Source organism: Euprymna scolopes, chromosome 41, assembly GCF_053919585.1.
Source record: "Euprymna scolopes isolate OS-2025 chromosome 41, ASM5391958v1, whole genome shotgun sequence".
NCBI classification, from domain to species: domain Eukaryota; kingdom Metazoa; phylum Mollusca; class Cephalopoda; order Sepiida; family Sepiolidae; genus Euprymna; species Euprymna scolopes.
The window spans coordinates 46,701,893-46,726,796 of NC_136522.1; the positions used below are offsets into that span (position 1 = coordinate 46,701,893).

At 33.7% G+C, this 24,904-nt stretch overlaps 1 protein-coding gene across 1 annotated transcript in view; it reads left to right on the forward strand.

The window, feature by feature from the left end:
• Nucleotides 1-14,605, forward strand: part of LOC145266509 (visual pigment-like receptor peropsin) — a 92,784-nt gene extending 78,179 nt beyond the window's left edge. Inside the window, exons 2-3 of the mRNA XM_080122241.1 lie at nucleotides 7,027-7,157; nucleotides 12,771-14,605. Coding sequence (XP_079978367.1) covers nucleotides 7,027-7,157; nucleotides 12,771-13,606 — 967 coding nt within the window. The 3' untranslated portion in view covers nucleotides 13,607-14,605. The remainder of the gene's footprint in view (nucleotides 1-7,026; nucleotides 7,158-12,770) is intronic.
• The last annotated feature ends 10,299 nt before the right edge of the window (nucleotides 14,606-24,904 follow it).

Genomic DNA, 24,904 nt, shown 5'->3' on the forward strand with positions numbered 1-24,904 from the left:
GATGAAACACTAGTGTCTGTAGGTATTTAATTATTATAGTAAAAATTATATATATATATATATATATAATAAAGAGAAAAAACGAAAAACCATGAACATATATATATATATATATATATATATATATATATATATATATATATATATATATATATATAGGAATAACCATTTCGTCATTAAAAGACCCTGTCTTGGTTAAGATTTTTTTCTCCCACACTCTTTTAATCTCATGATGATATAAAAAACAAATAAACAACTATCTAATAACCATAATATAAAATACAAACCTGAAATAGAAAATATAAACAAAAAGTAAGAATAACATTGCATGTATGTTAACAGTTATCTCCACAAATATATTTTAAAAATTAAAAAAAAAATGATTTAACTTTATTCTATTTACTGCTGAGATGTTTATTCACTGCGACATAGCTCTAAGACACAATTTCTAGTCCATGTGGTTTTCAGTTAATTTGAAAGTAATATTTATTTTTGATAAGCTTTATATATATATATATATATATATATATATATATATATATATATATATATATATATATATATATATATAAGAGCAAACAGTTAATAAAAAACACTTCGAAAAAGAGTTAAAAACATATTTAATCTGAAAAGGAAACACTTGATAGTCCTTAATCCGCAGAGTTTCGAAGAAATACTGTACTTCTCATCAGAGGGTAGGAATTAGCAAAATGCGGGATCGGATTTTGCATACAAAAGTATTTCATGAAACAACAAGTAAGTCAAAGATCTTACTTGATAACAAAAAGTGAAGCAGAGGGAATATGGTGAAGAAAAATGTGATTAAACGTGAATTGATAGTCTGGTAAAAGGTAAATAATCCAATGACGATAAAATCCAAAAATATAACTCTAAGAAAGTTAATTTAGTTTCCATTTGCACAAGTAAAATCCAAGGAAATCAAGTAATTGGAAGATGGTCCAAAATAATCCGAAAGGCCGAAATCCATGGAATAATTCACAAATATGTACAAAGAAAAGAAAAGGGGAAAATACCGATAATATTAATAAAAGAAAAATAAGATATGCTTTTCACACGAGTGCCGAGACATAATAAGAAAGATCAGGGAAGAAGAGGAGGAAAAAATTTAAATGGTGATAGAATTAAATATAAGATAGAAAAACAAATGTCAAAATGACCCAGACAAAGAGGATGTTAAAAGGCGCGAAAAAATATAGGGCAAAAAATAGGTCAACTTAAGAAAATGTCAGCAAGAGTTGTTAAAAGACACTAAATGGGAAAAAATAGATTAATTAATAAATAGATAAAAAATAAAAAAATAGATGATAAATAAATAAATAATAAAATATAAAAATTAAAAAAATTAAAAATAAAATTTTTTAAGGGGAGAGGATGACCGGTATCTGCAAATTCAAGATAAAGTAAGTAAGTATGTAAATGCATATAGTAAAATATAAGTAAATATACATGTAGGATATAGATGTGTGGGTAGATAGGAATATTAAAAGACTAAGACGGAAATTGCAGATAAAAAACCGGCAAACAAAAAAGAAATAAAGAAGTAAAATAAAGGATTATTAAGTTATAAAGTATTAAGAAAGTATATAGAAAAAGATAAAGTTAAAGAAGAATTATATATCTATGTGTTCTCCCCCCATTGATGTGTCTCCGTACATTGTACAGGTGTACGCGTGTATGTGTATTTATGTATGTGTGTGCGTATTTTATTTACTTATCATTAACGATTATTTATTAATATTTTAATTTTTAATTTATTTTATTTACTTACTGATATTCTTACCTACCATTATACTATCAAAATAAACCTGTAAAGTATAATTCATTAATTTATTTTTCCTTTTCTTTTTCTTTCCATTTTATAAACAATAAATATCTTTCTATCTCTCCACGCCCGGCTAAATCACTTTAAACCCCATTTTAAACCCGTTCCTTCACTAACATTAACTCTCCAACCTGTTGCCATGGTGATCCTTTAAATTAACTGTTACTTATGCCGTTATAAATAAGAGTAGCGTCTTTTAATTTTAAACCGTTATAAATTAAAAAAAAACGTATATAAGAATTTACACATAATTAATATTTAATTATAAACCCCTCTCTTATTGTATACACTCCTACTACTTTAAATTCCAACGTCCTCTCCCTACCACTCCCCCTTCTTTTCTAACTCCACTTCATCTACGATTTTTCCATTCTTATTTGATTTTATAACTTAATCCATCTATGAATTCTGACGATGCTAGTTGGATTTTTCCTCTTTGAGGATTTTCCTTTAGCTGAAACAATTTGTAAACTCATTCTGGACTCACAGTAATAAATTTCCTATATACTTCTCTGACTACACATTGAGCACTCTAGTCCGGTTTTTCCCACTGGTAAATATATATATATATATATATATATATATATATGTATATATATATATATAATGCCACTTGTTTTTGTATTTCTTTTTTCAACAGCGACAATTCTCCAGTTCTTCTACTGTAATATCTTGTTAATACTCTCATATATATATATATATATATATATATATATATATATATATATATATATATATATATATATATATATATATATATTGTGGTCATTCATTACCATATAGCTCTTAAACACAACATCTACACTGCGTATCAAATTATTAACGAGATAACATTTTTTTTTAATATTTAAGGAACGAATAGATAAAAACCCATGAAACTTTGAGAAAGTTGCTACAATACTATTTAGCTACTCCAGTCAGAAAATTAAAGTATTTAAAGCAGTATTAGCGAAACTATGGCAGAAGACAGGAATATTTGTCGATTTTAGTGTGTCAAGTTATTAACGAGGTTGAGAAAAAAACAATATACCCATAACTTGTTTATTGAAATAATTTTCAAACATTAAATGAACTAGGAAAAATTCTTATAACACAATAAATACATAGCAATTTCTACGTTTACATAATTAGTATGGGGATATGCGATCCTTTTTATGAATGACTTGCAAAAGAGGTTGGTCCATAAAATTAGTCAAATTTGTGTGTTTGTCAACAGTTATTCATCACGATACCTCTTGGAGAGCATCCCAACACTCGCGGTACCTCTTGGAGAGCATCCCACAACTCATCTTAGCTCTTAAATTGGCGTCCACTTGCATAGAGACGTCGCTTCATGATACTCCAAAGGTTCTCAATTGGGTTCAAATCTGGTGAATTCGCAGGCCACTCAATCTTCGTAGCCCAGAGAACCCCAGTTTTTGCAAACACTCTTTGCTTTTGTTTGCTGCATGCGAGGGAGCATTATCCTACATAAAAATAATGGTTCTTCTGAACGTCAACCTTTGCTTCTTCAGCCATGGTTCAAAGTGCTCCTTCAGAAAATCTATGTAAGCATTTGACATAATTTTTACGCCTTCTGGGACTCTCCATGGGCGAACTAAAGTACCTCCGATAATCCCAGCCCAAATCATTATCCCATCACCACCTTGTTGGCGCCTAAAATGCTGATGACAATGTCGTCTTTCTAGGACCCATCCCTTGCTCCATCCATCTGGATCATAAAGAGTGACACGCACTTCATCCAGGAACAAAACTTTGGAAAAATCCGTTTTCATGTTGTACTCTGCCCATTTCAATCAGTTTTGTAAGTGATGTAGCTTTAATGGAGGGTTTGTCACAGGCTTAACAGACTTTGCCACTTCTTTCAGAAGGCGACGTCCAGTACTTTTTGAGACATTCTTCAAACCAGTTTGGTCAAAGACTTCTCGACTTGTCTGCCCAGGGTTCTTAACAACTTCACATTTAATTTGGATTAGAGAACGGCGTGAAACAACACCAGATTTACCTTTATCAGCTCTCTTACGTACCTTAGTAAGGTCTTTGACAAAGTTGTTCACAGTTTGATGGTACTGTAATTGTACGCTTTTCAGAACTAATCAAACCACCTTTATGACCCATTTTATTGACGAAACAAACTGCCTTGTTAATAATTTGACACACCCTTGTTTTTGCACAGACCATAATACTACTGCCGTTACATCCACGATATTTTCTTCATTTGGCTATACTTACACCAATGCACTAACAATTACCACAAGGCTATCAAATTCAACTTAGAACACACATATGACTCAATTACATTATATACAATTTTGTGCATGTACTGTTCACGTTTATATCATATAATGAATATCATACAACTATTCATCGTTAGTCGATATCGTATCAAATACATAAAAAGCCTAAAGCAAATGTACAAGAAGAGACAGACAGAAACTAAAATACAAACAAAAAACACCAACAATCACATCTGGATTGTTTTCCACCGACTCACAGCTAACCATACCAGAAATTTCAACAATTTATAAATAAATCTGTAACACACTTCCAATAAATGCAGTTAAGGAACCCATTAATTTTATATCCAACTTCATTCGCTCATACAAATACGCACAAAACATTTGTGCAGTACAATAATTACAAATGGAATAAACCTAGATGTCTTGTATGCACATATAAACACCATATCCATTTCAATATACCTTACACTAATATCCAAAACTGACAGCAAGCTGTATCAATACTATGTGTTACATTTATTCTTTTATGTGCGATAAAGATATGTCGGCGACACCAAAACTTTATTAAAAACTCGTGTCAACAATCACAGAGCATCAATTCGAGAAAAATCTCTTCTCGCACTTGTTTTGTCTTCGTAAAGGTCCGGAACTAAGACACAGCTCAGTGAATAGTAGAAACAAAAGATATTGAACAGAAAATCAAATATAACAAATAAAGAATGTTGGTGTACGACGGTTTCATATATAATGTATGGGTATGATGGTTTTTGATGAGAGTATTTTCATCTTTTGTAATTTTTTCTCATTAATACACTAGTACCTTTTTGACTTACCCTCCCCAATGCCCCTTTCAGAACATTTCTAAAATAACAATTGACTAAAATATAAGTGTATTGCTTGCTTTTTGCAGATTTCTTTTATTAAATTTTATTTTATGAATATGAATCTTTCTGGTATTTGGAGAAAATTCCTTCGGCAATATTTAGATACGCCATTATTGTGATGTTTAATTGTAACATAATTCAATTAATTTTTAATAAACACTGTTTGATTTTTATGATCTTTTCCTTGCCAAAATAAAATATACGCTTCCACGAGAAACAGATAAAAGTAGGTGATAAAATTTGGCATCCATTTTGAGAGCTAACCGTTTCAATATAATCCTCAAAATATATACAGAAGACACGGAATATTTTGCATATTCATAATGTAGGGTAGAAAGTTTTTCTTTTTTGAGATTTTTTGTTTCGAATTAAAGATTTTTGAAAAATATTGATGCTAACACTGTAGACAAGTTAAAAATCTAGCAATTTTCTGCCAAATTTTTTCCACTGATTTATCAGGGATTGAAAATCTAAGTCGGCAGCACTGATTAAAAGTAAATCTGAAGTCAGACGTCGAAATGTGAACTTCGATTCCGAGTCGACTGCTTGTAAAGCAGAGGTGCTAAGCGAACGAATATTTCGCTTCAGATAAAATGAATAGAAAAACAGCGCAAAACGATGAGAACATTTCGTTTTGTGAGAAGCAAAATGAAAAAGAACTTTAGTTAAAATTCATGTTATTCGAGCGTCGTGAATTTGATTCAGGTTAGGAAAGCCCAAAATCATGTTATTCGAGCGTTGCGGATTTTGTATCTTCAAGGAGGGATTATACAAGCGCTGTGGATCCAATGCCTTTATGTACTTATGTACTAGACCATCTGAGGACTTAATAAATCTGGATGTACAATCAAGACGAAGGTTGGTGAAGAAATTATTTTTCATTGTTTAATCCTGGTGCTTTTGTCTGTTCATCGGAAAACCTGTTTGACTGTGGTTTCCTTCTGAACTTCTGATGACTTTAAAATTGGTGCGTCTCAGCACATTTGGCAACTCCTACTTAAAGAACCATTGTGATCGTTGTTTTTCCTTTGTTTTCTTCTTTGAAGATGAAAGATGGGATTGTACCCTGCAATTCAGGACTTTGTTTGACACTCCTTTCTCATCACCATTGGGTCTTTATTATTTTTCTTCCCTTCTCTTTCTGATTCGATTATTTGATTATTTCCTCTTCTTTGTAGTTTGATTCATTTTACAAGAAATAAAAAAACACGAAAATATTATAAAATACATGTTTGTCTCCGTCTTATATTTGTGCATGCTCTTAACTCTGCCACTAACTCTTTCAGGAGATTCCTCTCCCATCGATTTTCAGATGATAGAAAGAGAACTGAATGGCGCGTTTAGGCTAGGAGACTCCTCTACTCACCTTTGTGCAGATTTATGAGCGAAAACTGTATGTATATATATATGTATATATATATATATATATATATATATATATATAGATAGATAGATAGATAGATAGACATATATATATAATCTCTCACATTCTGAATATATATATATTCAGAATGTGATATATATATATATATATATATATATATATATATATATATATATATCACTTTATAACACTTTGTGAGGGCATTCATGATATCACATCCGCACAAAGAATATCATCACCAAAAAAACGTAGCTTAATATATAACATACTGTTGGAAATAAATCTCCACAAATAAATACTCTCAACCAACTCGATTAGCAGAAAAATCCCAATCCTGTACCGTAGAGACCACATGATTGTGACAACATTTAATTCAAATATTTTCTTTACTCTACTTGTATTAACATGCAGAAATTCAAATGTAATGTGTACAAACAGCTTGCTGTACACTTCCTTATGTAAGATGGTTGCTGTATATCGGGTGTCTAATTACAGTAACCTCTGTCAGTATGTCTTATTTAGAGTTAAGTAAAGTTGAAATAAAAAAGTGATTATGAATTGTTATGTATTTATTTTTTTTGTGTGTACATACGTACATCTTTGGTTTGACGCATTTCTTTCCGCTATGTTGTTTTACCAGATTCTATGTTTTTATTTTATTTTCCGCCAATTTAGGTTCCGAACTCTCCGGACGCGGTTCTCTTCATTACTCATAAGCATGTCATGTAGCGATATCTTCATGTCATCATTTGCCTTGCTGGTGGCCACGTCGACATTTAAAGGCCAATGGATGTATGGAAAAGTAGGTATGGTACACATTAAATACAATTATTAATTCAATATGCTATTCATAACATTCCTCTTGAAATAAATCTACAATATTAAGAGCAGTTGTCTGTGTGTAAATTCGTATGTCTGACTAAAACTAAAAAAACGATTGAACAAAGCGCCAGAAAGTTGATATTTTCTTGATCTCCTTTGCTTTGGCTGAATAATATCTAAAACTCAGAGAAAAATATTCATTCTTTGATCGTTAACTCGTGCAAATTTCGTAAGGGGAATCGATTTTTTGCAGACAGATTATATGATAAAGAAATAATCCTGATATTTTTATTTTAAGTTGGTAATACCTTAATGCCGACTCACTCCTCGAGAAATCTATATAAACGACTTGTCTGTGCGTGTTCAGAGAGAGGAATGGGCTGGGCAAAAAAGAACGAGCGAGGTAGGGCGAGGAATGAGAAAGATAGAGGGATTAAAAGAGACAAAGAGAGAGAGAAGTAAAGAGATGGAAATTTTCATGAAAATATATTGCGCTTTTGTCCCAGGTAACGCCGGATAGCGCTATTAATATTAAACAAAGATTTAATAACATTAAGAGACAAATTCTATTTTTTTTCTTTTTCTGTATTGATCTTCAATGAATAGCTGGCGTTAGCCGTATGAAGGGGGGGCATGGGCAATAAAATGCAAAGAGTATAGGATGAGTTAAAATTTTTATGTAGCAACTTTCTTTAAAAACTCCTTTTCTCTTCCTACATCTTTCTACCCTTTATATATTTATCTTCTCTCACCACTCTCCTCCGTTCCACTGTCTCATCTCCCCTTTCTGGTCGCCTGTCTCACTATATCCCTCGCTTTCCTCCTTCCTACCCTACGTCCTTATATGTTTCTCTTACATCTACATTCCTATCCTGTGTTGGATTTTTCTTTTTATATTTAAACAAAAAACAATATCTGTTTTTCTTGTTTGTTTTTTTTAATATTAGAATTATGGACCCTACAGACCTAAATGCTAGTATGTACTGAACATCAAATGGCTTTTAATACCAATATATAACTAAAGCAAAACTGTTTGGGACTATAAAAAGAATTTCCAACGCTATTTTTAACATTTACCTATTGATTTATTAATGCCTTTTACTTTACTATCGCTTGTATTTGAATTCATGTTTTGAAACATGACGTATTTCAATAATCTCTGACGTCACGCTAATGTTATATTTATATGAATAATAAATTAATGCTTTAAACTTTACTTATATGAAAGTCCAAATAACTTAGTAGAATTTAAAACGAGTCTCTCAATAATTCCCAAATTTCATTTTTTTATTATTTAAAAGAATTCAAATAAATCAATTTTTTTTTTAGCGAGAATGAAAAATTATTTTGAAACATTTTTTAATTTTTTTTATTTTAAAATTGAGCAAAAAGCTCCCTAAAATTCATCATAGACAGTGAAACAATATTTACAGAAATTGTAAAAAGAAAGAAGAAATGTGTGTTAGAAGGGCCATCCCAAGCATCGGTTAACTTTAGGCTGCCTAATATTTTCGGGGTTCTCCAAAAGAAAAACAAAAACAAGTAAGACGGTCTCCAAATGGAAGTGGGGGCTAATTGAAATACTTTGTGTTTAAATAAAATAATTATCTAAGCAAAAAGCAAATACATTCACAAAAATTTTTTATACCAAAAGTATAATCACAAAGTCTTAGGCATATAGCAGAGTCGTTTTAGAAAGGTCGATGATTATTCAATTTTGTCAAAGTCTTTTATGCTTATCATGGCTGAGACACTCTCACTAAAATACCACACCGCCTCTATAGCTTAATCTTACTTAGATAATCCGCAACTTGTTAAAAAAAATACAAAAAAAAAATCATTATTGAGAATGGTACAGCATTTATAAATATTCAAAAAAGGGGGGGAAAATGTAGGTTAGTACAGCTCTCCCAACCCTCTGCTAAGTGTTAGATCACTTACTGTTTTCCGGGTGCACCAAAAAAAGCAACTCGATCTCTATATGGGAATGGTAGCTAAGTGGAATGTTTAAAATAAAACAGATCATTTAGAGGTGACCGTGGACAAAATAACTGTGGAGATGAGTATCTTTGAAGGCTTCGTACGAGGGGCGTGCAATAAGTAATGCCCCTGGCCCACTTCCAGTTGTTTGATCTAGCTGAAATTTTGCATGTGCAATGATTTATATCTCTACGGGTTATGTGGCAAATAAACCTCTGAACTAATTGTCGTTTCTGTTTTACAGTTGTTTTAACTGAGTCAGGTGTGAAATGGAGCCTGTTGAATGCCGGTTTTTGTATTTGAAAGGACGCACGCCACCGGAGACTTTTGATGAAATGAAATAAACTTATGGTGATAATGCCCCATCATATGACCTTGTAAAACGCTGGCATCGTGAATTCAAACATGGCCGGAAGTCTGTGGAAACAGCTACCAGACCTGGTCGCCCCCCTTCTACCATTGATAAGGAATCTGTCCGTCAATTTTAGGCTACCATTTTGGAAGATCGGCGCATTACTATTCGCCAAATAGCCTAAGATGTCAAGATTAATACAGGGTCTGTGGAAACTATCATTCGTGACCATTTGCATATGCATAAGGTGTCTGCCAGATGGATTCCAAGGTTGCTCACACCATTCCAGAGCGAGGATAAATTTGGAGTTGTGCCAAGAAGATGAGTCAAAGCTTTTCAAAAGACTGATTACACAGGATGAAACCTGGGTCCATCACTATGATCCAGAGACCAAAGCCCAGTCAATGCAGTGGAAGCACTTGGACTTACCACTTCCAAAGAAGGCAAGGGTGCAGCCCTCCGCTGGCAAGGTTATGCTCACAGTCTTCTGAGACCAGGACGGAGTAGTGATAACAAATTTCCTGGCAAAGGGTACCACAATTACAGGAGCCTATTATGCTTCACTTTTGATGAAATTAAGAGAAGCTATCAAAATCAAGAGGCGGGGCAAGATCAGCAAAGGTACCCTCCTCCTGCAGGACAACGCTCCGGTCCACAACTCGCATGTCGCCAGATCAGAAGCACGAGCGTGTGGTTATGAAATCCTACTCCATCCTCCCTACTCTCCTGACCTTGCATCCTCTGATTTTCACCTCTTCCCACCCATGAAGTTGTTTTTGAAAGGGAAGCGTTTCCCAGATGATGCAGGCTTGATTTCTGAAGTCACGTCGTGGTTGGAGGACCAACCTGAGATGTTTTACAAAAACGGTATCCAGAGCTGCATCAAACGATGGGAGAAATGCATAACTCTGAGTGGTTCCTATGTAGAGAAAGACTAATAACTGTGCTAAGTTTCGTTGCTCTACTGCTATGAGAAGTGGGTCAGCGGCATTACTTATTGCACGTTCCTCATAGCTTGGTGGAGGATGCCCTTTTCTCCTCCCTGCAACCTCTTTCCCTCAGAAGAGACGTTGCGAGCCCGTCTCTGCTTTATCGTTATTTTTATGGCAAGTCCTAGCTTAGCTTACAATCTATGGTCCTCCTCGCCAAACTTTCACGAGAAACACTCGTCAAACAAAACCAATATCAATAATTTCCCACACTCTTTATCTGTGTCTACACCTTAATGTAGCTTCCATGAACAAAGCTTCTTTCTTAGAACTACAAACCTATGGAACTCTCTTCCGATTGTATGCTTTCCAGCTGACTACAATCTGATTGTCTTCAAGTCAAATGTAAACAAGTTCTTGATTAACAGTCTCTCTAAATAATCCAATTTACAAAATTCCCACTACCTATTTTTACTACGCTGTAATCACATTGACTAATTAACCCATGCATAAACCATTAACCATTATCCTCGAATAGCTTCCGGGCCTTGATAAGTGGTGATTCCTGTGTAAAAAAAATATCTAGTATAAAAAACAAACCAGAATCAACATTTTTTCTATTAGCTAAGCGATTTTTTTTTTCAATTTGAAGGGCGAGTTTCACAGAATCTAGGACCTCTTGTGAAGAGAATACGAACATAAAGCTGTTATAAATATGACTAAGATAAAATGTTTTTCTATTTATTTAAAAAAATACTTTTGTCTTAAATACTCTTCATCACGGATGTGAAGTGTTTTATATTACTAAAAATTCTGCAGAACTTTTACAAACTTTACTGTATTACCCAGCATGCCATGCGCTTGAATCTTTTGAATAATTTAAAAAGCTGTTTAAATCACATCGTTTCATGGCAGAAAGAAAAGCTGTTCAACATGTGCATAGGATGATTTTACTAGAAAATAAATGATGGGAATTTTACTAACAAAACACTTTCCGTCTCTGACGAAGAGTATTTTACCCGAAAAAATGTAAGAACAAAGTAAAAAAAAAAAAAAAAAATAATAATAAATGATGCTCGTCAATAAAAACTACACGTAAAATATGTTCGTTCCGAATAAATTAACAGGAAAACCTTTTGAAATACTTATGTATTAAGTAAAGGAGATATTTACACCAAAACGCAGGGCAAATTATCGAATAGAATTTTAATTTAATTTAATTAAAAATATAAATTAGTTTTATAATATTTGGAGATTTGCCATTGAGAAGAGTGGAAATACATGCGAAGTCATTTCAATAATCGATGGAGAATCGGAAAAAAAAATATACTCCATAATTTTTCATAACTTTTTGTGTAGATACCTATTTTTGACGAGCACGTAAGTACATTAAAGCGTTTTTCATGTTTATTTATTTTGAACTGACATATTTTACGTATTCATTTTTATGGGCAAAACACTTAAAAATTATTTGCAACTTATTTATGGTTTACAACGGTTTTCTCAATTTTCAAATTTAATATTTGCGATTTGCGTAAAATTGGATCAGTAGTGATTAGACACCAATTAAGCAAACTTTAAGGACTGATCTTCACTCCTGATCTTAAATAGAAGACTTACATAAAACCTGTTTCTAAGGTGGCTGGATAAAATGGTTGCATCATTCCATTGCTCCAGAATTTATCTCACTCCCGACACAATCCTCCACCTGTATAAGATCCAAATACGTCCTAATATGGGTGGCTATTGTCACATATGGGCATAATCGGCTCAGAACACCCTTCCTACACAAACAGAGTTCAAAACCGGCTTCGAAATCTAGTAGGTGATGTTTTTTCTCCTCCTTAAAACCTCTTTCTCACAAAATAGATGTTGCAAATCTATCTCTATTCTATTGTTATTTCCATGGCAAGTGTACTCGGCTGAGCCCCACTCTATGCCCCAATGCAAAACTCGTCTTCTACAACCACCGTCAACAAGTTACTCTACTCTTTATCAGTGCCTAAAACTAAATACAAATTCCATGAACAAAGTTTCTTTCCTAGAAGTGTCCGCCTGTGAAACTTTATACCGCGGGGATGCTTTTTCAGCTGACTACAATATGGTCGTTTCAAGTCCAATGTAAGAAAATTCTTGATGAGCCATCCTCTTAATAAAATTTTACTCAATTATTGTTATTTTTCCGACCTCCCGACATTTACTAACCTTATCCTTAAGTGATCTTCAGTGACATTCATAACTTTCTTGTAAAAAAAACCCCACTGAATTAGGATTTATTAAGATTCATTAAACATGTTTCCTACTAATTCTAATTTGTTTTTAAAATTCTTTTTTAGGTTGTGATTTGTACGGCTTCCTGTCAACCATGACAGTGCTGGTTTCCATTGGTTGCCTCGTTTCCATTTCAATATGGAGGTATTTGTCCGTCTACCGCTTACAGTACCGATGCAACATCTACAAGATCAGTAAAAAAGCGATCTTCATTAACCTGCTTGCGATCTGGTTACCAAGCGTCTTTCTCGCCTTCTGCCCACTAGTCGGTTGGAGCCGTTATATATTGGAATCAAACATGGTATCTTGTACGTTTGACTATCTTTCCGACAGTTGGCTGTCGAAATCCTACGCGCTGGTCTTAATCGTCTACGGTTATATCTTACCTGCAACCTCCATGATATATTGTTACAGCATGCTAACGTGCCTGGTCAGTCGCTACAGAAACCAGCTCAGCCTCCAATTGCACAGGGATGCAGTCACTTTGAGAGTAGCTAACCATAACAAGAATATAAAAAAACAATTGAAGATGTCGTACATCGGCGGATTATGCATCGGTCTATTTTTAACCAGTTGGACTCCATACGGTGTCATCGCAGTTTTCACTATATTTAACCGCGGTAAAAATATACCACCAATAGTTATAACTTTGGCATGTTTTACTGCTAAGTTAATCACTTTTATCAACCCGATAGTATATGCATTTTGCCACGATACTTACCGAAATAAACTATGTCTACTCTTTAAAAGGAAGATAGCTAAAAACACATCGTTGCTTGAAAATGGCGTTTTGCAGAACAACACGTTGCTTTCTCAACAGCAGTCGGCTTCACCACAAAACCGACTAGAGTTCAACGAGGAAATACCAATCGCAATGGATTTAAGTAATTATGAAGCATGAGAAATATTAAGCATCATTCGTGAAACTATTCAGGTTGTCCCACTATTCGTGTAGTGTTATTTATTTAGATTGAAGACGTACACGTGACCCGTTGGGATCAAAACCAATATCACTGTTTATTGTACTTTGATTTTAGCCGACAAACTGTGACATATCATAATTGTTAAGACATTCTTCTAGCATTTATTATTACCATTATTATGATTAGTAGTAGTAATAGTTGTAGTAGTTATTATTAGTTGTTATTATTATTAGTAGTAGTAGCAATAGTAATAGTAGTAGTAGTAGTAATTGTAGTATTTAGAAATATTTTATTGTTTTATTATCGAAAAAGGATTATTATTTTTATTATTATATAAAAGTATTATTATTATTATTATTATTATTATTATTATTTTTATTATTATTATATAGAGGTATCATTACAGTTTTGATTATTATTGTTATTATTAGTAATACTATTTAGCATGTTTTATTCTTCTTATTATATAGGATATTATTATTATTGTTGTGATTTTTATTGTTATTGTTGCTATTATTGTTGTCATTGTTGTCGTTATTATTATTATTATTATTATTATTATTATTATTATTATTAACTATCATAGCAATTGTATATTAATGCGTACGTTATCATCGTCCACCCTTTTTTTAAAGGTGAGAATGAAATGCAAAAATAAAAAATAAAAAAAATATTAAAGAAAAAACCCCAACTGATATCGTTGTTGTGTCGAACGTCAAACTCGAAATAAAAACACTTTCTTCGAGCTATGATCAAAGTGTGGTGTATGTTCTTTTCAAATGGTACAATAATATTGTGAGGTCTCCGATCGCACTGGACGTCTAAAGAATGTAAATATGTCATAGGACAGTTGTGTATCCCAAATAACCAGATATATTCAGAAACTACGTTAACTAGAGATTGTTTTAAGTTGTAAAAATGTGGTGAAATAACATTATGGGGTCTGCGTTCGCATCGGATGTCCAAATAATTCTATTATTTCAGAAACTTTGACAAAAGTTTTGGATGTAGATATCTTCAATTGATATCTTGAATCGATTATATTCCGAAATTACATTAGCCAAAGTATTTAAGCAAGAATGTTTCATGTTAAAGAAATATGGTACAAAACATCGTGGGGGTCTTTGTTCGCGCTGCTCGTCTTTAAAATGGAAATATTTTTAAGCAAGGTAGCAATATACAATAGATGAAAGATATAACTTTGGAATTTCTTCAGGTCCCACTAGTTATTATTATTATTATTATTATTATTATTATTATTATTATTATTATTATTATTATTATAATATAGAAGCAACAGGATTAATTTTTCCATCTAATTTTCATGCGTGCTTCTGGTGTGTAAAGAGACACGTACGTTAATTAGATGACCATGCCAAAAAATTACTGATCCTGGATATGACCTTAAACTATATCCAGCGGTGAGGCCCCAGCTTGCGGGCTTTGGGGAGTGTGGAGCCACCTTTAATTACCATTGCTCCCAGGTCCACTCTGACCCGGAGTGGTAACACCTATTAGGGTCCTAACTATGGGTTAAATAGAAATCGACTTGAAAACAACAAACATATTCTATTAAAAAAAAACAATTTCTTCAAAATCTTTGGATTCGGCATTAAATAACCTGAAAAGGGTTGATATGCCATAAAACAAAAACAACCAACCAACAACCGAAAAATTACAGTAATTTGACTCCAAAATAGATTGAGGGGACGCAAAATAAATACATAAAACGAAGAGAAAGAGAAAAGGAGAGAAAGAGAAATAATGCGATACTTGTTCATTGCGACTAATCTGAACAATTAAAACATAACTCAATACCCGAACTAAAGTATATTTTAAATATACAGGAAAAATCCTTGGGGAAACACACGTTGAATAATTCACGCCTCAATGTATATAAAAGTTAGACGTGAATATGCTCATATATCTATGTGGACTAAATTCTTCCATGAGCTAATTAACTGATTATTATGAATTTTGAAAAATAGTTACTAAGCGTGAGGGTGGGTAATGCAGACAATATTTAGTTTAATTCAGTCTTATACAAAAAAGGTAATAAAAGACTGTAAATATTTAGATACTTTCGAATCTGGCGAAATTTAACTGAAGCATCAATCAACTATTCGTCAAATTTCACTTTGCAATATTTTAAATGGTTTAAGGAGATATAATATGGACACAACACTCATTTTAAAATCCATATATTTCAGATTTGCATCAAATTTTATCTATATTCATTAGACATCAATTACTCAAGATTGGTCCCCCCCTCGTTAATCTTTCTCGAAAAACACCAATCTAGCTAAAACCACTCTCAATAACTTTCCCCACTCTTTAACTGTGTCTGAATCAAAAAGTAGATTCCATGAACAAAGTTTCTTTCTTAGAACTGCACGCCTGTGGAACTCACTTCCGTTTGTCTGTTTCCCAGCTGACTACAACTTGGTTGTCTTCAAGTCCAACATAAACAAATTCTTGATGAACTGCCCTCTTAAGTAATCCAATCTACCAAATTTCTATCAATAACGACTACTACGATATCATCCCATTGATTACTGTACAGTCAATAACCCTTATCCTCGAGTGGCCTCAGAGCCTTGATCAGTGGTGACGCCTATGTAAAAAAAAGAAGATTTTTAAAAATTACAATTTCCTTTTAAGCTTAAACCTTAAATTTTAGACATTTTTTTAGAATCCAAAACCAACAAGATTTTAATCATAGTAGGAGGATATAAACGTTATTTATATGAGCACTGTGTGGAGACAATCAATGTTCTGGCCGCTTCGAATTCGGCAGACTTAGACTGTTTACGTAGCAAGATTCTAAGATCGCTAACTTAAAGCCAAACGACTACTATTTCGAAAGTAGACTGTAAATGGAAGACGTCCCTGGTGAAATTAAAGATGATTATCAAGATATAGTTGATTACAACAGGAAGAAGTTGAAATGGCGCTGTTGATCTGGCTACATATCGAAAACGATGGTATACTTTGATTGTGTCCTGCGATTCCTTTACATAAGTCTAAAAATCGCCCAAACTATAACCACTTTTTCTTTTTCCTGTCAAGAAATATGTATTTCTATTCAAATTATGAATGCCTACGAATACGATCTGAATTAAACTCGAATAAAAAACACGAAAATCAGTCGACAAAAATTTACGAAAAACGTTGGAAATCCTTATAGCGATACTTTATGGTAAACAATGTTTAGGCTAGCTCGGATATTCGCTAAGATTGGCCCGAAAGAGAATTGCCAACCAAGTGATCCAATGGACACTTAATGGAAAACGGAGAGGAAGACCAAAACTGAACTGGAAACAGACAATCAAGAAAGATTTGATTACAACAGGAAGAAATTAGAGGGACGCTGTTAATCTGACTTCAGATCAAAAACAATGGTTTATTTTGACTGCTTAATGCGTCGCACGTGGGACTTCTTAAGTTTAAGTAAGTCTACGTAAGTAGGACATATATTTTTTTTAGTTTAATGCGAATATTAATTTCCATCTATCCTAACTATGTTAACTTAAAAACATGTTGTGCTTATTTAATTATCGGGCACACTATCAAATATTATAGCCTATTATAGAAAGGAAGTTGTCTGTATGTATGCCCAGTTAAAAATGAAAAAAAAAAAACTATAACACTAACAGCCACAAAGTTGGTATATTTTTATTAGCGTTTACTTGGATTTATTAATCTATGTAAACGCTAATAAAAATATACCAACTATGTATATGTAAAATTTGGGGGGAAAATCATTCTCTGGAGGTACATTAGGCCACATTTCTTCTGAGGGTAGTCAGTTTTTAGTGTAATTATGCCCTAATTTGGAAAGAAAATGCCGACATATTCCTCGATGAATCTACTATACAAATGATAGTTGTCTGTGTGTATTTGTAGTCAGATTGAGAGTAATGGAGTGGATGAGTAGCAAGAGAAACTTGTGGAAAGGAGAAACCGATAGAGAGATAGAAATTTAAATAGAAATAGATGAAAATTATGTCCTGAACAATGTCCAGTAGGCTTGCTAGGACTGTATATATAGTAAATTGTAAACACACAAAAAACCTTTCAGTCTTATGAATTTGGATATGTATAACCAACTTCTAATAATTTAATATTTTCTAATCTCCAGTTGTAATTTTGTATTTTCATGATTTCTTATACGTTCAATATTTTCATCGAAATTATACATATGAAAAGGTGCGCCATTCCTCGTATGAGTCAACTTATAGACATATCGAGAGGACTTTGAATTAAAAAATATATATATTTGATCAGGATTTAAGGTGAAGTATGCTCATGTCAGCTTGTTATGACAAATGTTTGTTCAAATACTCGAACATGATCATAATAGGTAATTCAAATTCTCCTTATATTTTTAAATAAAAACGTTGATTCGCATGTAGTACAATAATAGATGTAGGAAATTAACTGACTTTTACATTGGGGTTTCTTTTAAGATACATATATTACGTACAACCATTCATTACTAGAAATTCTTTTTTTACCCATAAAGTTCTGTGATTTGCAAATATCATAATTAACATTTTTAACACAACAGGTTGCTGTTTGGCTTTAATATTACGCGGTCAAATGTAAATAGCAAATAATTCAAAAGTTCTGTTAGTTTCCCGGGCAACGCCGGGACACGGGTATGGCATTTTAATCTTCTTCTTCTTCTATTCTATTCTTCTATTCTATATCTATCTTCTTCTATTCTTCTATCTTCTATCTTCTCTTCTCTTCTTCTATTCTATCTATATAAATAAAATGAACTCATTTTTTCCCGTCTGATTTTGACCTTAATAGGATTAAAAATCAAGATATTTCATGCAAATATAATATGCACAAACGGCAGAACAATATCTGAGGTGTGTTATAGGCTTATTATTTCTCAAACTCCTCGATAATCTTAGATTTCTATACTTTTTCTGCTGAGAAGTCACGGCCAAAATCGGTTAAGATCAATGGAAGTGGTAAAATATTTTCTCTCTAATAAATTCCTCCTCCCCCTGCCACCACTTAACACCGTTTGGGGATCGTTCACAAGGAACAGTTGAGAAGAGAACACCGGTTTGGCTTCGTAGTTCTTTCATGTGAAGTTATTTAAAATCACTAAACTAAGCTGTAGTGCTCTGTGGCGTAGTGGTTAGCGTGCTGGACAATTCACATTATATTTTCACGTTCGCGCCGACCTACCGTAGTCGTTTTTTTTTTCCTAAACAACTGGAATGGACTTTTCTTGGTGGCCGAACTGTTAACGTTGCAGATGTTTTTTTTTTTTTTTTTTTTTTTTCACACTTTATTTTCCTACTTTTACTCATGACTCCGGGTTTGATCCTTCCTACTTACCTACCATAACATTTTTTAAAACTCCCCCCCCCCGTCCCGGAAACAAACACTCGGGCAATGCCGGGTACCCCCGCTAGTATATAATATATTTAAGAGATCAACACTTTCGATGAATATTAAAACTTACATTATCTTTAAAAGATCATTTGGTATTTTTTGTAAGACTCAATTAAGAGAGCTAGAGAATCTAATAGTTTTAGATTGTTCGGAAAAATAATCAGTTCCTCAAGCATTTATTCAGTTCATATGGCAACTATTTATCGAGATGATCGGACACGGTTGAAATATTGACAACAAACAGTTTTCGCAAGTTTTTGGAGTCGAAACTGCATTAACCAACGCACTTAGAACGCACTCTACCGCTCCAGTAAATATCCCATTGCTGATGCAATCCTTTATCTGTATAAGAGCCAGATAGTTCTAAAATTGAGTATTGTTGCAATATCCGGTGAGGAGCAGCTCAGCGCGCACTATCAAGCCTTGTTAGAGTTCAAAACTGGCTTCAAAACCTAATAGGTGATGCCTTTTTCTCTTCCCTGCATCCTCTTTCTCACAGAAGAGATTTTGCAAGCCTGTCTATGCGCTATCGTTATTTTCATGGCAAGTGCTGAATTCGACTCTAATCTATTGTCCCGTATTGCCAAACTTTCACAAAAAACACTCGATTAGCTACAACCACTATATATGATTTTCCCCACTCTCTATCTGTGCCTTAATCTAAATGCAGATTCCATGAGCAAATATTCTTTCCCAGAACTGTCTGCCTGTAAAACTGTTCCACAGGCCTGCTTCCCCGTTGAATACATCATGGTAGCCTTCAAATCCAATGTAAACAAGTTCTTGTTGAGCCGTACCAGTAAATAATCAAATTCTACTCAATTGACACCATAATGATTACTGCACTACCACCTCACATTCACTAACCTTTATCCTCGAGTGGCCTTAGGGACTTGATAAGTGGTGACTTTAAAGTAAAAAAAAAATGAGTAGGTTTCAAGTTGGACAAAAGTGGTAAATTATATAATGTAGTATGCGTTCCTGCTTAACGTGGATAGAATTGAACATTTTTTACAACGGATAAAGAATACAAATTTGGACTTTCTACAGGTCTCACTAGTTATTCTTTATTATTCTTATTGTTATATCGGTCTTCCTTGAATAGAGGAATTTACACCGATTAGCACTATAAATAGTGCTAGTAATTCCAACACCGGTGAGAGAGATGCGACTGCACTTCAACTGCTAGCCGAGTGCCCAGCAGATATACACGCTTTCCTATCTTTGTACATTATTGTTAATACACTTGTTCCTTAACCGAACCTCGACTTGATTGTTCTTATTTTCACTGTTGTTCCACGACACAATACTTATACGAAATGTTTCGGTTGATATTACCCCCGACCTTCTCCAGAGTACTGGGAAAATCAATTGTAAAAAGTGATATTCTCCGGAAGGTTGAAGGTTTTATTCTCAGTGTGGTTGACTCGAAAATACAATTGCAAATGACTTATAACGTCTATCCAGTCATGGCTGACGGAACGAGAGCATGCTACCCCCGTGTAGTAAATGAAACGTTCCGTTTGAAATTCCGTCTAAATTTCCGAGTTCGACAAGATACACCTAAAGAGGGTTGTAGGTTACACTCAAGATGAGAACAGTAGCTCGATGAATCTGAGTAATACACATAACCAATCCTCATCTAAAAAAAAAGATTTCACACACAGAAACATTAAGATTTAAAACTAATCCTATATTTGTTGCTTATGACCTTCCTAGGACGGGTATTATACTAGTTCATATTACATATTTAGTGAGTTAGTTCAGTTAGTCATGATTGGTTTAAACGTTTTACTAATATGTCGCTGGGGGGTTAATCCGAGCGACGTTTTGTGTTCCAAAAAAAGCAAGATTATAAATACTAAACCTGTTTTCTCTATATAGAATGCAATATAAAATTTCAAACAAAATAATTACAAAGAATAATGAATCTATTTTACTTACGTCCGCTGCTCTATGGCTCACTGAAGTTGATAATTAAATCAAATAATTTAATCTTTTTAAAAATGTCGAAACATATAAGCTTGTAGAAGTCACATATTCTGATGCATACTTTTCTCTATCCACACAATCACCACTGTTCTCATTGCTCTCCCAAAATGACTGTGAAACTAAATCTATTTGAAGTATATACAGCAGGCAGAACATTGTTGAATTCTTATTGTCTATATTAAGCAGCCATATCAAAGGCATTTTTTTAACCGAATGTGCATTCGTGCTAATTATTCTTTCTTTTTCTCTTTAACAAAACTCATAGCTAGCTAGCTAGATAGATAGATAGACCAATTAGCTATTCAATAATCAAGAATATACACTTGTGCCCGATATTATTCATACCCCTCGGATCTTTGAGATTTCTATAAGAATATTGCTCAAACCAGAAGGTAGACAATATTAAAGGGATTTCAAACAATAAATCAAGCATAAACATTTAATTTAAACTCAACAAATAAATAAATTATGCAAGTTTGAAACATTATACAAAGAAAAACAATAATGGCACTAGTTCAAAATTATTCATACCTCTCTTACTAATAGTCAATAGCATGCCCTTTATTCTTAATAACTGCCTATAACCGTTTTGGATATTTATCAATAAGTTTTTTACAAGCATCAACACTGATTTTTGACCATACTTCAATGCAGTAGTTCTCCAAATCCCTCAAATTTCTAGGTTTCCGCATTTTAACCTCAGTTTTCAATATGTGGCAGAGGTTTTCGATAGGGTTCAGGTCGGGACTCTGGCTAGGCCATTCCAAAAAATTAATTTGATTATCCTCAAACCATTTCTTGACTATTTTGGCAGTATGTTTTGGATCATTATCCTGTTGAAGGACCCAGTTTGGTCCTAAATGGAGCTTCTCCGCATCCTGTCTGATGTTTTTCTGGAGTATCTCCAAATATTGCTCTTTCTTCATGGTTCCATCTATCTTGACCAAACTACCTGGACCACTAGCCGAAAAGAAGCCCCAAAACATTAGGCTACCACCACCATGTTTCACCGTGGGTATGGTGTTCTTTGGGTTGTAAGCTTCTCCTTTCTTCCTCCAAACGTAAGAAGCATCCATATGGCCAAACAATTCAATTTTTGTATCGTCAGTCCACAAAATACTTGAGAAAACGGACTCTGGAGAATTCACATGGGTCCTAGCAAACTTTAGACGTGCTGCAAGGTGTTTTCCGGTGTGCAATGGAGTCCTTCTTGGTCTTCTTCCTTTCAGACCATTTTCATGCAGAGTCCTTTGCAATGTTTGCCTTGATATTTTTATGCCAGAAGACTCCAGATTTTCTAAAATGTCCTTAGTAGTGGTGGTTGGATTTGCATTAACACTTCTTACAATATTCCTGGTGGCTCTAGCAGACAGTTTCCTTTTCCTTCCTCTACCAATCAAGTTGTTTGTTGTGTGGTGGCTCTGGAATTTTTTGATGATGCTCTGTACTGTTGCTGTAGGGACCTCAAATTTCTTGGAAATTGACTTGTAACCTAAACCATCCTTATGTGAATTCACAATTTTAGTCCTAAGTTCATTACTAAGCTCTTTTTTCTTCCCCATTCTAATAATTTTTATTCTTTTATTGGTTTTCAGTTGATATCATTTTAATTTCTGAAAAATGCAAAAAACGAAATGAAATTAATCAAAGGTTGTATAAAAGCATTCAAAATAAGAATCAAACAGGAAACAAACAGTCAGAAACTCGATTAATACTGAAAAAATAAGGGGGTATGATTATTTTTGAACATTGCAGATTTTATAAATAGCTGTATATTTCTTTTATTACAAGTATCCCGAGATTTTAAAATGACGAAAATGATCAGAAGAGGTGTATCAAGAATGTGTATCAATATGGACGTAAAGAATAAATTCTTACAAACTTACACCTAATAAACTCAATTTTCAAGGGGGGGGTATGAATAATATCGGGCACAAGTGTATGTGCGCTTTGTCGTCTGTAAGTCTAATAAAATGTAATGTGGTCGCAGTATATTTTGATGTACTATTTTCTCTTGATGTAAGTAGACAAGAAGCACGAAGTAATTGGCTCATCTGCCAATAAGATGTCTTGGCGTAAGAATACAACTTGTTGAACTTTTCATGACGTGCACGCGTTCTGGCTTTTCCCCCCAAGTTTCAGTCAGTTGGAGTTCGAGAGCGTACTGACCGGACGCTCTGTTGTCGGCTCTTCCACCTCACCAGGATTACAACTAGAAAGATGCTATTTTTGTTGTTAATTAATTTCAGCACTTCCAAAATAAAATGTATTTTTGTTAACCTCTAAAGTATTCGTCTTCTTATTTCATCTTCGAAGAGTCGAAGTCAAAGTGATCTTACAATCATAACCAAACGTACTATATCACTTCTCATTTCATTTAAAGAACCTTTTTCTTCTTGAATTCCTTTCTGGATTTAACCAATTAATTTTTTGAAATATATAAATCTCCCTACGGACCAAAGCATTAAATTTATACGCAACTGCTCCTTTTCCTCAGCTTTCAAGTTATTTATCCGGACAACATTAGGTTTCCTTACGAGTATAATAAATTTTAATATTATTACGGATGAAGTATATGTGTGTTTCATTTTGAAATTATATAAAAGGAACTTTGTCTGTGCGTGTGTCTGTGTGTGAGTTCGTTCCCTATGGACTCGCTAACGGCTGGGCAGATTTTTATAAAATTTTACATGAAATGCCTGGTAGTGTTCTTACATAGGTTTTGTATCGGAATGTTTTCGATAAGTATCGATAATCGATAATCGAAAAGTTCGATGAAAAAAAACAGACGATTTTAACCAAAGTTGACAGCCTAACATCACAAATGCATCTAGGAAGTTGTGTTACCAGACAAGTAGAAAGGCTCCACAAAAATATCTACAGTAGGTTCTTTGATATTACAAGGGCGCCATTGTGAGGTTATCCTCATCGTATTATATGATTGTGGTGTTGACATTGGTTTCCCCGATATTTTTTTTAGCCAGAATTATGTAAAAAAAGACATCGTGGTCATACGAGTGAGACCACGTAAAGGTTGAGAACATCCTAAGTGAAACTGATTTTGTGGAACGAACAGGATTCGAACTTTGAATCCCACGTCGCCAGTTCTTGTCGTTAACTTGTGAGGTTGGATTTGGTGAATTCGCATCACCAAATTTCAGTTAACCCTACTCATATGTTTTTTTTACGGGGACACACCGCCTCTCATTAGATCACCAAAATTAAGAAACGTTTAGTCTGGTAAATACCAGATGGTGACTAGTTGAGAATACCAGGCGCTGTATGTAGGAAGATGTCGCCATCTTCCTGCAAAAACTACAAAAACTTAATGTCGTCATTTGTCCTAGTGATTATATACAAGCGAATTTGATGTCCTCGTTAAACTTGTTCAACGAAAATAGGGGGAATGCCGCGTTGATTCAAGTTTATCTGTCTAAAGTACCTATGACCACACAATGTGGAACATTTGAATTTTACCTAGTGGTTAACGAAACGGACTGACAACCTGGGTGTCTCAAGTTCAAATCAAGTCCGATCCACAAAAATTATTTTCGCTTGGGATGCTGGCAACGTTCATGTGAACACGTGTAGTCCTCGGTGTCTTTCTAGCAATAATTTTGACTGGAAAAATATCGGGGAAACCAATGCCAACAATAAAATCTTCGAAATTATACGATATGATGATGACCTATGCTTCTCGGTTATCGCAAGTTCTTTCTCGAAAGAAATGAAGTCCCCCGTAGGCCAATAGTATGTCTCGTGGAAAGCAAGTAAGCCAAAAACTTTTCTTGCGAGTTATTCTGACCTGGTTGCATCGCAAATGCTCAAAGAGAAAATAGAAACTATTATATGTCTTTCAAGTGAGG